At 37.4% G+C, this 14,312-nt stretch overlaps 1 protein-coding gene across 2 annotated transcripts in view; it reads left to right on the plus strand.

The window, feature by feature from the left end:
* The window catches only part of LOC137754315 (leucine-rich repeat-containing protein 37A3-like), a 43,580-nt gene that overhangs the window by 4,714 nt on the left and 24,554 nt on the right, over positions 1–14,312 (plus strand). For both annotated transcript variants that reach the window (XM_068529858.1, XM_068529859.1), the window contains exons 2-5: positions 1,403–1,474; positions 8,484–8,555; positions 11,823–11,894; positions 12,526–12,606. In XM_068529858.1, the coding sequence (XP_068385959.1) occupies positions 1,403–1,474; positions 8,484–8,555; positions 11,823–11,894; positions 12,526–12,606 (297 nt within the window). The remainder of the gene's footprint in view (positions 1–1,402; positions 1,475–8,483; positions 8,556–11,822; positions 11,895–12,525; positions 12,607–14,312) is intronic.

Here is a 14,312-nt window from a genome sequence, read left to right on the forward strand (position 1 = left end):
ATTGGGTTAGGCAACAATGAAAGATAGGATTATGAAAAGCCTTGGCTATCGGCAATGGGGGTTCGAAAGTTACGCTCTGAGATATGGGGAGCCATGCAAGTTTTCAAGCAAGAGAGACAAATGATTAAAACAAGAGGCTGATTTTAGATTTCATATGTAGAGCGATCTAGAGAGGAAAGCTTGATTCAGGGAGTCCAAATAGAATGCTTTAGCAAAATCTAGGAGTAAAGTGAGAAGGGGCCAAATTAGAGTGGTTGTGATGGAAGTAGAAAGAAAATCCTGAGAGTACTACAGAGGAAAAACTGACAAGATGTAGTAATTGCCTAGAGTTGGGGGATTGTAGTACAGGAAAGAGACAAATCACATGTGTTGATGGGCAGAATGATGGTGGTATAACAGGTGGAAATCCAGCAGTTGGCAAGCAGAGTCAGTTTGAGGGAGATGAGTTCAGTCTTAGGCATCTTTTATTGGTGAGCATAAAGCAACCAGAAGGCTCTGTTTGAGTGGAAATGTCCCTCAGGCAGATGGGCAGACAGGTATCCGTTTTGACTTATTTCTGACTCGCGTGAAAAATGTGCATATAAACTAAACAGTTACATTGTTGCTGAGGGAAGAGGACAAAGCTAAAGCTAAAGATTCAAAGTCATCCACTGAGTTAGTGGTTCAAACTGAACCTCAGGCGTTTAACAGCTTCTCTTAAACATGTCTAATTCATGGATACATTCTCACTGTTTAAAAAAAGAAATGTCACAGAAGTATATAGGATAAAATGTGAAAATTCCACCCCACCTTCCCTACCACCAATAAGGTAACTCCTGTTACTGTTTTGATGTGTGTCCTTCCTTCCGAGCTCTTTCCTTTGCATTTTGTTCCCCTAATGAGGTAATAACTTTACTCCTTGCTCAGTAACTCGTGCTTTGCCCTATGCAATATGCTTAAGAGATATTTTCGTATTAGTCCCTCTAATTTCTAATTGCCCGTATCCTTCTAACACCTGGACAGATTCTGAGGGCACTGAGCCAAAGCTTTGGTGTTGCCTAGCATAGGATTTCTTTATATTCATTTGCTGATATTGATAAATGTTTGCCATTTTTCTCATCGATTTGTAGGAGTCATTTTGGACACATAAGTGATTGTGGAAAAAAAGTAATTGGCATTATGTATCCAAGAAATTGGACAGATAGGAAGTTCAGGTTCTGAGGAGATGCCTCATTGTTTGTGCCAGTGGCCTCACAGTATGTTTTTATTAATTGTGCACACCGGGAAGCTGATAAGCTGTGGGAATTAGAAAGCTGGTCTTTTCTGCATTTGAATATTCCCCACACGGTGGCCATGATTCTTTTCCTTATTCTCTACATTCTTTTCCTACCTATTCAAGGATATGAACTGTGTTTCTTCACAGAAATTTCCAAGGAAACTCTATTTCTTACATTGATGAAAGTATATGGAAGGCATACCGCTGGACTGAGAAGCTGTGAGTATACTCTCCCCAAATATGAATACAAAAAGTTAACTGCATTGTAAGATCCTTCTTGGTCCAGAATTTTGAGGTCAGTACCTGTGAGAAAAGGTATTTCCCCTTCCGTATCCCAAAGCAACCTGATGATTGAAATTCTGTGTTTATTTTAAAAAATTTGGCAGGACCTCTTTAAAATCAGTAAGAGACAATTTAAACTTACTTTCCATTATACAAGTAATACATGATTATATTCTCAATAGATAACAATGAAATAACAGGTATAGTGAAAACCCTCCTTGTGCCCTAATCCCCCACCCACTACTTTGAGTTTAGTATTAATCCTTGCAGACTCTTTTCCATACGTTTGAGTACATACATACTTACAGATAGCAAAATAGGTTTGTGTGTTTTTCTTACCTTTTTTTACGTAAGTAACATCCTGCAACTTGATTCCTTCGTTTCATGATATGTCTTAGATTTCTTTCCTTCCCAGTACATAGAGGGTTACCCCGTTCATTTAAACTCCTGCATAGTATTCCATAGTATGAATGTATCACAGTTTAATAATGCCCCTATTGAAGGATGTTTAGATTATGTCCAGTTTTCTTGTTACTTGCATTGCTGCAATGAATACCCTTGTACATGCATTTTTGTGAGCCTGGTCATTTATGTCTATAGAATAGTTATCTAGAAATGGGATTGTTGGGGTGAAGGCTATTTAGATATAAAATTTTAATTGCCTTCGAAAAAGTTGTGCCAGCTTATACTCCAGTCATCCTGCTGTGATGACATTCATTTCCCCACACCCTACCAACACTGGATATTCTCCCTTTTTTTTTTTTTTTTTTTTTGCTAATCTGACGGGTGAATAAAAGGGGTCCCATCTGAATTTGAATTTTTCGTATTACTTGTGAACTTAAATATCTTTATGTGTTTACTGAACATTTGTATTTCATCTCTGAATTGTCTGTCCTTTGCCCATTTTTCTGTTACTATTTTTTTTATTGATTTGTAGAAAAAGTCAGTTTAGATCCATAAGTGATTTTGGAAAAAAACATTCAAAGTAATTTTTCATGACAGTCTGTGGTCATATCCTTAGTTCAATTTGAATAGACAAGTCATAAATGACTTCTGAATTAATAATAAAAGACATAACATTCAATCTAAAAACAGGTATTATGACCACCCTTAAAGAGATGCCCCCTTAGTCGGATATCTTATTGGTAAGGAAAAAAATGCTAGAACCAGGCAATTTGTTTTAATTTACAGATTTCGTAAATAGTATATGTAGTTTATATTTCCCGTGATAGTATCTAACTTGGAGATTTTATTTCCCAAACTTGTAAGAAAAATGAAAGTCACTTGGCCCAAGAAATAGATAACTTAATTTCCTCTGGGAGTGGAGGGGGGTGGTAGACTGAGGGACAGAGGTAAGAGAAAAAGTTTGAATTGTGTGCTACATATTTTTGGAATTTTGAGATGTGAGTATATATGACATATTTTTAAAAAATAAATTGAAATTAAAAAATTAATTTTTAAAAAGCGTGTGTTTGGGAGGCGATACACTGTAACATGAGTCTGGTAAGGTTTGAAGATTTCGAAGTCAGCTTGAGGTTTCTGCCTTATAAGCAGAGGTTCCTAACTTGAGGTCAGTGTTTCCCCAAAGCAGAATTTCTTTATACCTCCTGCTCCCCCGTGTATACCTCTTTGGCAAGCTGCAGAAGCTTATGTTCTTGGGATAATGTTTTATAATGTATAATAAGTCAAACTATATAGAAAAACAAAGGAAACCAACTATATTGAAAGAGTTTTCAGAATATTTTTAAAATTAGTGAAACAGTAATAAATATGCTTCTCTTAACACATTAAATAACAAGATATAGTGGTAGGTCTAATAAATATTATAACTCCAGGGTAGTGATGAGAATAAATGATATTTCGAGGTATCTGCAGCATATACGTGATATGAAATGACCTGTGATTTCTATTGGGGACCAAATTAACTATACTGCTGATCTACTGTGGTTTGTTGCCTACATTCATAATGGAAGGAAGTGCTGATTTTAGTTCGAGATTTGTGAAAACTGAGATGTAATTTTATTTCCCATCCAAGTTTGGCACTCTGGATTCAGTCCTCTCTATTCACAGACCTCTGCGCTAAAAGGGTGATCCACAAGTCGAAATTGCATGCACACTTTTGCGTGTGTTCAAGAAAGTGCAGTTTTTTAGGGAAAAGAACCATTGCTTTTCTGAAATTCTCAAAGCATTCTTGTCTCAGAAGATTGAGTCACAAATGTAGGGGAGAAGAAAGACATTTCTTTTCCTGTCCTTATCCTCATGAGTGACGATAAATGGATAATTTGTTTTAAGTCAAAGTATCTGATAGCTGATAACTTGTCACTTTCTGAATTCATTCAATAAATATTTTTTGAGTATCTACTATATGCCAGGAACTGTTTTACATGCTAGGGTTACAGGCCCAAGAATGAAACAGCCCAAGTATCCCAGTTCTCAGGGGGTTTACAAGTATATAAAAATAAGTATATAAGTATAATAGATAGATAGGTATAATTTCAAGCATTGCTAAGTACTTTGGAGAGAAAGAAAGCAGGGGAAGCAGAGTAAATCAGTTCCGGAAAGGCCTATTGTTTGCATTATATATATAGTTAAATCAATCAAACAAACAAACCCTGAGCCCTCTCAATTTCCTAGAAGTTACAGAGGTGGAGAGAAGGATAATTGTCAATAATACAGAATCAAGAATGAATGTGAAATTCAGAAGATTGCCATAGACCAGAACCCTGGTCAGACGTTAGACATGGATCTTTCTTAAATGTTACTTCATGCCTGGTTTTGATATTTTCATGGTGTGAGAAAGTTTTAGATCTGGCTTTAACTCTTGATTCCCCATAGTTTAAAAATATTTTCCTCCGTCAAAATGAATATTTGGAGTTCTACAGATTAATGTATTTTATTTCAGTTATTGAGTTATTGCTTATTTGAAGCTCCTTTTTGGGTAATTTTTTGGTGACTGACTCATTCTCAGTCTAAACTTTACTTCTAGGCTGAATTTACCGTTGTTATTTTTAAAATTTCTACTATCCTGTCATCCAAACAACTTCACAGAAAGAAACCCCATTAATTTGAAATACACACTGTTTGGTTACCCCCTGTCCTACCATGATATTCAAACTCTAACCAGTCTGGTATGGGCATCAGCCAATCAGAGAAGACAGTGCCATAAAGAGTGGAGGATCAGCCCCATCTCTTTGCTGTACTTCCTGAATCCTTGTCAGCGTTCAAAGTTATAATCAGTATATGTGAGTTCCACTTTTGTGTAGCTTTTTTTCATATACCATCATTTCCTGTGACGTTTGTATATCATTTATGGTATATACATACAGTTTGGTTATGCGATATGGGGAGGTAGAGTTTTTTCCTACCTTTGAAGGTATGAAAAGGGTTACCATAAATGTCGTTGGACATATTGATTTGGTTTTTTTCTTTTTGGATCATTTCCATGGAAATGTGAAACCACTACTTAGAGGTGAGAAAACAATCAGTCTTAGCACCATCTGTTGACCATTCCCCCTAACATGTCTTCTGACAATCACTGCGATTCCTTCTAACATGGTGAATTTCAAATTGAGGTCAGGGTCTTTGAAGCATGCTCAGGGCTCCAAGAGTTCTTTGTGGGAATTGAAGTCTTTTGTGTTTTTGTTTTAGTGATCTTTTAAAAATGTGTGTGACTATATTCTGTATAATATGAACCACCTTAATAACTGACTTGCAGAGTAGTAATATTTTAATGCTCATAAGCTATGAGTAAAGAATTAATTTATGAGCTGGAATTAAGCTATGAGATGGAATTAATATAAATATGTGACCAAGAGACACTGTGAGTGAAAAGCAGAAGGTTTTAAATGCAGAACTCAGTGGAAATAGTTTCACAAGGCAACATAGCCTGTGCTCAGATCCCCAAGGCTCCTGAAGGATGTACCACTGTTAATATCACCTGCAAGGAAGGGGATTCTTCCAGGCAAGAGAAACCTACCTTTGACGTCTTATAGAGTTTCTTCTGTACTGGCTCTCTCTACTACTCCCTCACTCCACTCCTGGGATACTGGCTATGTGCCTTCCTGCTTATCAGATATAAGAAACAGGTGCAAAACACCACCCCCTCCTCCCCGCAGCATGTTCCTAGTCTTTATCGTGAGACCAGCGGAAGCAAAGGGCTTAACATTCCTCTGGCAGACCCAGGCGTCAGGCTTGACTGTGAATCGTTCCTGCTCCCTTCATTCTGCATTCTGGAGAAGTCATTGGCTGGATCTCTCAGTTTCCTAATTTATTTTTTAACTGTCATTTCTGCCTCTCATATACTGAGATTTTTTATTATTGCCAACACTTTTCATTTGTGTATTCTTGAGTTGATTAATGGATGCACTATCTGCTTACATCTGTCTGAGGGTAATAATTGTGCTATCCTAAGGTCCTCTTGTGCTTTGTTAACTCTGATTCATTGGCTATAAGCTCTTATGTTTGTTTTTGTTTTCTGTCCTTAATGGAGTTGGCTTTCTCACATTGTTTGGTCCTTCCTGAGTGTAATTCATCTTTGTAGTTGAGATTCTACTGCGTTTGTTTCCCAGCTTTAGGGGAGAAGTGAAATGAGCTGTTGGGGCTTATTACTCCCGATGGGTTCCCCTGAGAATAAGGCAGAGGTGGAAGGTGACTTCTGGTGGCTAGTCAGGGAGTGCATACCTTTCTTCCAGGGTTCTGGGACCTTGCCCCCTTTCTAACACCAATTGCTCCTGCCTAGAGGAAGACACCTTTTGCTGCCTGGATCAAGGGGGAAAGATGTGGGGTTGATGTGTGCTGTAGGCTGCTCCTACCTCACTATTCCAACTGATCACCCTGTAGGTAGCTCCAGGACGTTTCTGGTAGGGGAGCATTTGTGGAGCTGCTCCCACACATTGAGCTAAGGTTGTGATTCTTAAGTTATATCTTTTCTAGGGATTCTAGTTATGTCATTCTTAGGGATTTTGGTGGAAGTTGAAGGGGTGGAGACTTGACATGTTTCAATCTGCCAACTTGAAATAGCACAACTTCTTAGGAAACAATTTTGTATCCCTATTACATCCTAGACAAACTCGGGCAAATATGTATCAGGATACAAATACAAGAATGTTCAAAGTAGTATTGTTTTTTTTTAAATTTTATTTATTTATTTATTTCTTTGTTTGTTTATTTATTTATGGCTGAGTTGGGTCTTCGTTTCTGTGCGAAGGCTTTCTCCAGTTGCGGCAAGCGGGGGCCACTCTTCATCGCGGTGCGCAGGCCTCTCACTATTGCGGCCTCTCTTGTTGCGGAGCACAGGCTCCAGACGCGCAGGCTCAGCAATTGTGGCTCACGGGCCCAGTCGCTCCGTGGCATGTGGGATCCTCCCAGACCAGGGCTCGAACCCGCGTCCCCTGCATTGGCAGGCAGACTCCCAGCCACTGCGCCACCAGGGAAGCCCAGCAGTATTGTTTTTAATAAATAAAAACTAGAAAAATCTCAGTATACACCAACAGTTGAATGAATAAAGTGTGGTATAATCATACTTAGAAGTCATACACTTCATCAGAAACATAACGCAAGCCACATAAGTAATCTTAAATTTTCTGGTAGCCACTTAAAAACACAAGTAAAATGAAACGGATGAAATAAATGTTAATATCTTTTACTTAACCCTTATTTACAAAATATTTTCATTTTAACATGTAATCATTATATACATTATTAATAAGATATTCTATGTTTTTTTCATACTAAGTATTTAAAAATATCCAAAGTGTTATCATATCTACATGTAATCAATCTAAAAATTAATGAGAGAATCTATATTTTTTTCCCATACTAACTCTTTGAAATCACAATTTGGTTGCTAAATTTTATCACAAATACTTGATCGGTATTGAGATTTCATAAAATTTACAGTCAAAAATGTAGTATCACATATGCAAATTGTTGCTAACATAAACATTTTCCAATAATTACATTGAGTATCAGTTTTTAAAATTTTAATTTTAAAATAATTGAAATTAATTAAATTAAAAATTCAACTCAGTCACATTAGCCACTTTCAAATACTCAGAAGCCTCATGTAGTTGGACATGCAACACTACATACTACAGGCAAAAATAAAATAATTTTACAAAATAATGTTGAATGAAAGAAGCAATGTGGAAAATAATACATATAATATGATTCCACTTATATAAAGTTCAAGAAGAAGCAAGACTAAACTGTGTTGTTTATGGCTGATAGAGAAAAGGCAAAACTACATTTAAAAAGCAAGGAAATTATTATTAAAGTCAGGACAGTGGTTCCCTCTAGGAAGTCAGAGAGAGGGTTGTGATTGGAAAAGGGCACACGGGGTCTTCTGGGATGCTGGCAGGATTCTTTCCTGACATGAATGGTATTACGTGGGGGTCTGTTTTGTAATTATTAAACAGTTGAACAGTTGTTCAATTGAATTATTGAACAGTTATGTATATTTTATGCACAGTTTAGTTTTCAAAAAATGTTTAATGGGGGAAAAAATCAGATGGCTTCATTTGCCCTGATACAGTTGTGTGTGGGACTTCCCAATAAGGTTTGGGGAAAGAGAGGAGGGAAGGGCAGCTCTGCAACGTTGGTGCCACCCAGAGCTGGGTTCTAACAGAGACTTCGTGATCTAGAGAGTAGGCATTAACTATATGATTTGGTGGGAAGAGTGGGTGGGGCGTGGGTGTGTGTGGGTGTGTGTGTGTGTGCGCGCACGCGTGCACATGCGTGATGGAGAGAGCTGGACAGAAAGGAGGACGTGAAAAGAAGGTTTAAATGAAAACAGAGCAGAAATCACCCTCCCTAAATTAGATAAGAATTAGGTTGTTTAGGTGGCACCATTACCCAGCTTTCCTCCCCATATAGGAGTTAGTCCTATGTAGTACATAGTTGTAGTTATTTTGCAGTTTGATCCAGAAATAACCTTTTCATTTTTCAGAATTCTCAGTGAAAATTATTTGACTGAATTACATAAGGACTCCTTTGAAGGCTTGCTATCCCTCCGATATTTGTAAGTTAATCATATTTATTTATGAGTTCTTATCTATAAAGTAGATTATCTATAAAATAATTAAGGGGTTCAAGTTAGATAATCTCTTCAGTTTCTCCTAGCAATAAAATTCTACAATTCTTTAAGTCTGTGTAGGGTCCCAGCCCATCACTAGCACTATATATCTCCTATTCATTTTTAATTTTTTCATTATATAGACAAGGTATAGATAGAAAAATACACTTTAGTTGTAGAGGAAAAGTGGTAATGAGGTCTGAGCAATTATAGACTCCCATATGAACCTTGTTATATAAGTGTTCATATACTCTCCATCTGTATTTATATTTTGTTTATGACCTATGGATCAAACCTGGCCCACAGTCCGTTTTTATACAGTCCATAAGTTAAAAGTGATTTTTTAAAGGACTGTAAACGAGAAAAAAAAGACACGAAGAAAAATATGTGACAGAGACTGTATGTGGCCTGCAAAGCCTAAAATATTGACTTATCTGGTCTTTACAGAAAAGGTTTGAAAAAGTTGGTTTAGTGAAATGAGAGGAATGAAAGTTAACCTCAAATTGTCCCCTACAGGACAAGAAAATATAGAACACTTACATTAATATGAATGCCATTAACTCATAACTTTGATAATTTAATCTAAATTAAATTAACATTTAAATATTAAATATTTAAGTAGATGAAGTATGTAAACAGTATTGTCAAGGGACTTCCCTGGTGGTCTAGTGGTTAAGACTTTGCCTTCCAGTGCAGGGGGTGCGGGTTCGATCCCTGGTCAGGGAGCTAAGATCCCACATGCCTCATGGCCAAAAAACCAAAACATAAAAAAAAAGAAGCAATATTGTAACAAATTCAATGAAGACTTTAAAAATGGTCCACATCAAAAAAAAAAAATCTTAAAAATAAAATCAGTATTGTCAAGAACACATTAAGTTACCAAAAGAACAAACTGTTGTTAAGGATTTCGATGCAGGAATTGTGATACCAATATTAAGAATGTTTAAGATGATGGTTAAGTGGTATATTTAGAAATGTTTACCCTAAATAAGCATATCAGAAATGCCCCTAACAAAAATCTCTCCAGCCTTTTTTCTTCTGTTTTTTGTTTGTTTGTTTGTTTTGTTTTTTGGGCCACGCCACACGACTTGCGGGATCTTAGTTCCCTGACCAGGGATTGAACCCAGGTCCCCAGCAGTGGAAGCGCCGAGTCCTAACCCCTGGACCGCCAGGGAATTCCCTCTCCAGCTTCTTTATCAAAGAGGAGATGCTTGCCTCGTATTTCCTTTATTTAGGGATAAGGAGATAACTGTGTTTTTTGCTATAAAAGCTCAGTTTTTGTCCTTTGTCCATGGCATCCAAAGCTGTGTATGTCATTAATCCTTATTAAGCCAATTAATGATCCTCTTTAGCAAATAGATTCTTCTTGCAAATATAAAAGGCTTAAGGGAAGTGGGTATAAAGAGCCTCACATGACCCTAAAAATAGTTCTTTTAATTATCAAACCTTCCAAGCCTTAAGGGGCGATCACCTTTATATTAGTCTCTTCTCTGCCATCTGGGCTCCAAACCTTACACAGTTTGGAGAAAAACAAACAAGATAACTGCACAGTGGAATAGGCCCTTCATTACTTCTACTATGTAATACTTTATAATCTGATTATTTCAGGTTAGCGTAAGTACTCTCATTCTTTAAAAAAAAAAAAAAAAGCCAATCAATAAAAAAGCGAAAAAAGAATATGCTAATCAGCACTATGCCTAGTGTTGTAAACACGAAGATGGGTAAGACAGGACTCCCTTTTAGCAACTCATGATCTCACAGGGAAAATAAACATATAAGCTCAAACCATAATGACAAAGTGCTGTGGAGGCACCATGAAGTAATAAAACTACATTTCTTTTCAAACAGTCATTTCCTCCTTCTATCCACTCCCCAGCTATTTGTTGATTTTATAAATATTTGAGTTTGCTTTATGTCCGCACGTTGGCTTTAAACATGATAGACGATGCACATAAGCAGGATCTAGTCCATACTTTGAAGGAGTTTATGCTCAGAGGACATGGGTTGCAAAAATAGCTATATTTAAAGAAAGAAGTGAATATGGGCAATGAGAGCTATAAGTTGGTATTGGAGCACAAAAGAGGGAAAAAAGTCTTCAAATTGGATCCGGGAAGATGTTACTAGAGCAATGCTGTTTAAACGGGACCTCGAAGGGCCATTGGGTATCAATGACAGACAACTTGGGAAGAATAAGCTTGCAAAAGGAAAGTGGGAGAAAGGCAAAACACAGGAAAAATACTCTGAGTACCTGTAGAGTACAAGTGGGAAGAGTAGGAGATTAGAGCCAGATCATCTAGGGCTTTGGAGGCCAAGCCAAGGATAACATGTCAAGCTACCATGTTACCACAGCAGTGCTTTAGGACAAGCTTTAGCCTGCAACAGAACCAACCACTTGGAGGGCTTGTGAAAACACAGGCTCCACCCCCATAGTTACTGATTCAAGAGGTCCAGAGTAGGGCTGAGTATTTGTATCTTCAATAAGTTCACAAGTGATGCTGGTATTTGAGAACCACTTCCGGAGAGTTAATCTGGTGATCGCGTGGAGGATGGCTTAGAAAGGGAGAGGGTAGAGATGGAAACACCAGTCAGAAGACAGTTAGACCCATCCAGGTGAAATGAGAGACTAAGCTGGAATCAATGGAAATAAGATAGTCAGCTGTAGTCAAGAGTAGGTATTTTCGAATAAAAGTCAATATGATAGAAAGCGTAATACTGAATTAAAGTTACATATTAATGAGAGAAGTAACTTCCTTTCAAGTTGTGTGAAAGGGTATCTTTTATTTCTTCTGGTAATGAATTGACCTAGAAAAACAGAACTATACTGGGAGGTGTGTAAATATAAGAATATTCCTTTTAATATTGGAAATTATAATGATATATAGAGATAAAAACTTTGAGCTCATAATCCAGAATTTGATGAGACCACGAAAGGTGGAATCTAATCAATGTTTCTGCTCTCGGGAAAGATTACCTCCAAAATCTATCAAGATCCATAGTTGTATATTTAATTTATGAAGATCCTGAAGGTGAGACTCTTAAGAGAGGTGAAGGCAGGGTTAGGGGCTCTGGAAGGTTCAAGTAATAATTCCTAAGGTTTGGAGTTTAGACCAAAGCTTCTTATTTATTATTATCATTCTAAAGTCTACTAGTTATTCCTACTAATTAGATATCTAATAGCTAATTGAGGTAATATTTTCCTTTTACTTGTCCTAGAGATTTATCCTGCAATAAAATACAGTCTATCGAAAGACGTACATTTGAACCACTACCTTTTTTGCAGTTTATGTAAGTTACAAGTATAACTTCATTATATTTGGAATTTTTGTAAAGCTTAATTTTTTATAAAATTAATTTGTTACTCATTTTGAAATATGATTAAAATTACTACTAAAATTTTGTAGCAAATCCTTTTTGTCTCTAGCAAAGATTAGTGTGAGAATTATTACACAGATCAGAGTGAATCATTATAGAGCAGTGGCTCTCAACCAGGGTGATTTTGCACGCAGGTGACATTTGGTAGTGTCTGGAGACATTTTTGCTCGTCAGAACTGTATATGCTACTGGCATCTAGTGGACAGAGGCCAGAGATGCTACTCAACATCCAACAGTGTACAGGAGAGCCTCCCACAGCAAAGAATTATCCAGCCCAAAATGTCAATAGTGCTGCCTTTCTAGAGAAATAAAGATCACTTAACACAAGTATTTAATGAGCATTTACTATTTTGTATCTAATGCACCACATATATAATCATGAAAGTATAAATCAGAATGTCTTCCACAGTGAGATTTCTTTAGTGTATGGAGGGAGTAGTGTTGTTATGTTTCGTCATATATAAATTAGAATTATTGCCAAAGGATAAATGTTCTGAAAGAATATATATTTTTCTTCTTCTTTTGCTTGTGTCTTTTTTTGTAGAAATCTTAGTTGCAATTTACTCACAGAACTGAGCTTTGGAACGTTTCAGGCCTGGCATGGAATGCAGTTTTTACACAAGTTGTAAGTGAAATCGAAGATGAATACGTGTAAAAAACTGTGTGTAAAAGCATCATGCAGTTATTGGTTAGCTGGGTGTAAGCCCAGTATGAATTCTGGAAAGTATGTCTTGAGAGCCATTTTTTTTTTTTTTTTTCAAATGAGGAAACTAAGGCACAAAGAGGCCAAGAGACTTGTTTAACTCATATATATGAAACGCTCTGCTTTCCATAGTACTGATCTTTGGCACGGGCAATAAAAGGCACCAAGCAAAAACACTCAAATTACCATTGTCATGGAATCCCACTGATGTCTCTCCAATATGCGAATGGGCCATGAAGGTCCACTTTTGAATTTCACTTTGATTCCCGCTCATGTGCAAACTTCCTAACTGCTTAAAATGTATGCAACACAGAGCTGCAAAGAGCTAAGTTTAGCACCGAATTCGTCAGCGAGCAAAAGGTGTGGGTGCTTCCCCAACCATTATTAGCTCTTTTAAATGGTAAAGCAGAAAGAATTCCTGAACGCCCACCACAGGGCTCTCCCCAGCCACCCAGAACATTATTTTTCAAACAGCATATATCTCTGAAGTGAATTATCTGTGGCCAATAGGAAGCTTTGAGGTGTGGAAAAAGACGTTGTTTGTGTTCAGCTGTAGAGTGAGAAATACAAAGAAAATACATTGCTGTAGCCTAATTCAATATACTTTCTTTGCTGACTACTCTTCAGTAAGGAGTGTGGGTTTTACACCCTTTCAACTCAAAAATTCTGTGATTTCTCATGGCACAAGGAAATGAGAGTGGGTACGTTCAATGGCCCGAAGGCGATTTTAGACTCAAGGTAAAGAGCTCTTCTACACCTGGCTTTGGAAAAGACTCTCTTACCTGTCTTGTGGTTCAGAAATCCAGTTTCACACAGTTCATTTTGGGTTAATGAAGGTGCTGAGGCTGTGTCTGGAGCTGGATTAGCAATTCCTGCAGATGCCTATCTTTAGCGGCCTCCTTCCTTTTCCTGGTTAGTGTGCTGATGCCTACCTTGGGGAGAGAGCACCGAGGGTCAGTTTTTCCTTTGCCAGCACACCGGAGAGCAGGCTCATGAGGTCCCTTCACCAGGAGGTTTTAGTAGCGTCAATACAACGTCTTAAACTCACCTCGTTTCCTAAACATCCTATAACACCAAGAGTTCCTTATAAGAATCAGAGTTTCACTATAGTTATGTAGGCAACACAGGAAAATACCTTGTGGAAATAAATAAATAAATAAATAAATAAATCACAGTTTAAAAATTAATGAACTCATTCAAAAACATTCACTGAGTGCCATGCCCACTGTGTGTCAGCACTGTACTAAGTGCTGGGGATACAAAGACGCATAGGGCAGGGACTTTGTCCCCAAGAAGCTTTCATCCTGGAAGGAGAAAGATGGATGTTGATGGGAAAGCATATATGAGAGCCATTCTAGCATCTGTGCAGCAGGGTAACAAGGTGAGGAGGGGGGTGATGAAGTAGACAATGGGTGGTCGGTTAGAAAAGATTTGTAATGGAAGAGGCACCAACTTGTTCCTTTTGAATTTGTGTTCCTCTTAAATGACAGGAAAAGGTAGTGAAAGAATCAAAACTCTCTGGTGTTGGAAATAAATTAGTACTGTACTCCTAAAACTCATTCACGGTTACTTTCAAAAGATTGTCACAGTATACTAAGTCTTTGTTTTGGGCTAAGTCTTTCTAATAG

The sequence above is a fragment of the Eschrichtius robustus genome, chromosome 20 (assembly GCF_028021215.1).
Source record: "Eschrichtius robustus isolate mEscRob2 chromosome 20, mEscRob2.pri, whole genome shotgun sequence".
Classification (NCBI taxonomy): Eukaryota; Metazoa; Chordata; class Mammalia; order Artiodactyla; family Eschrichtiidae; genus Eschrichtius; species Eschrichtius robustus.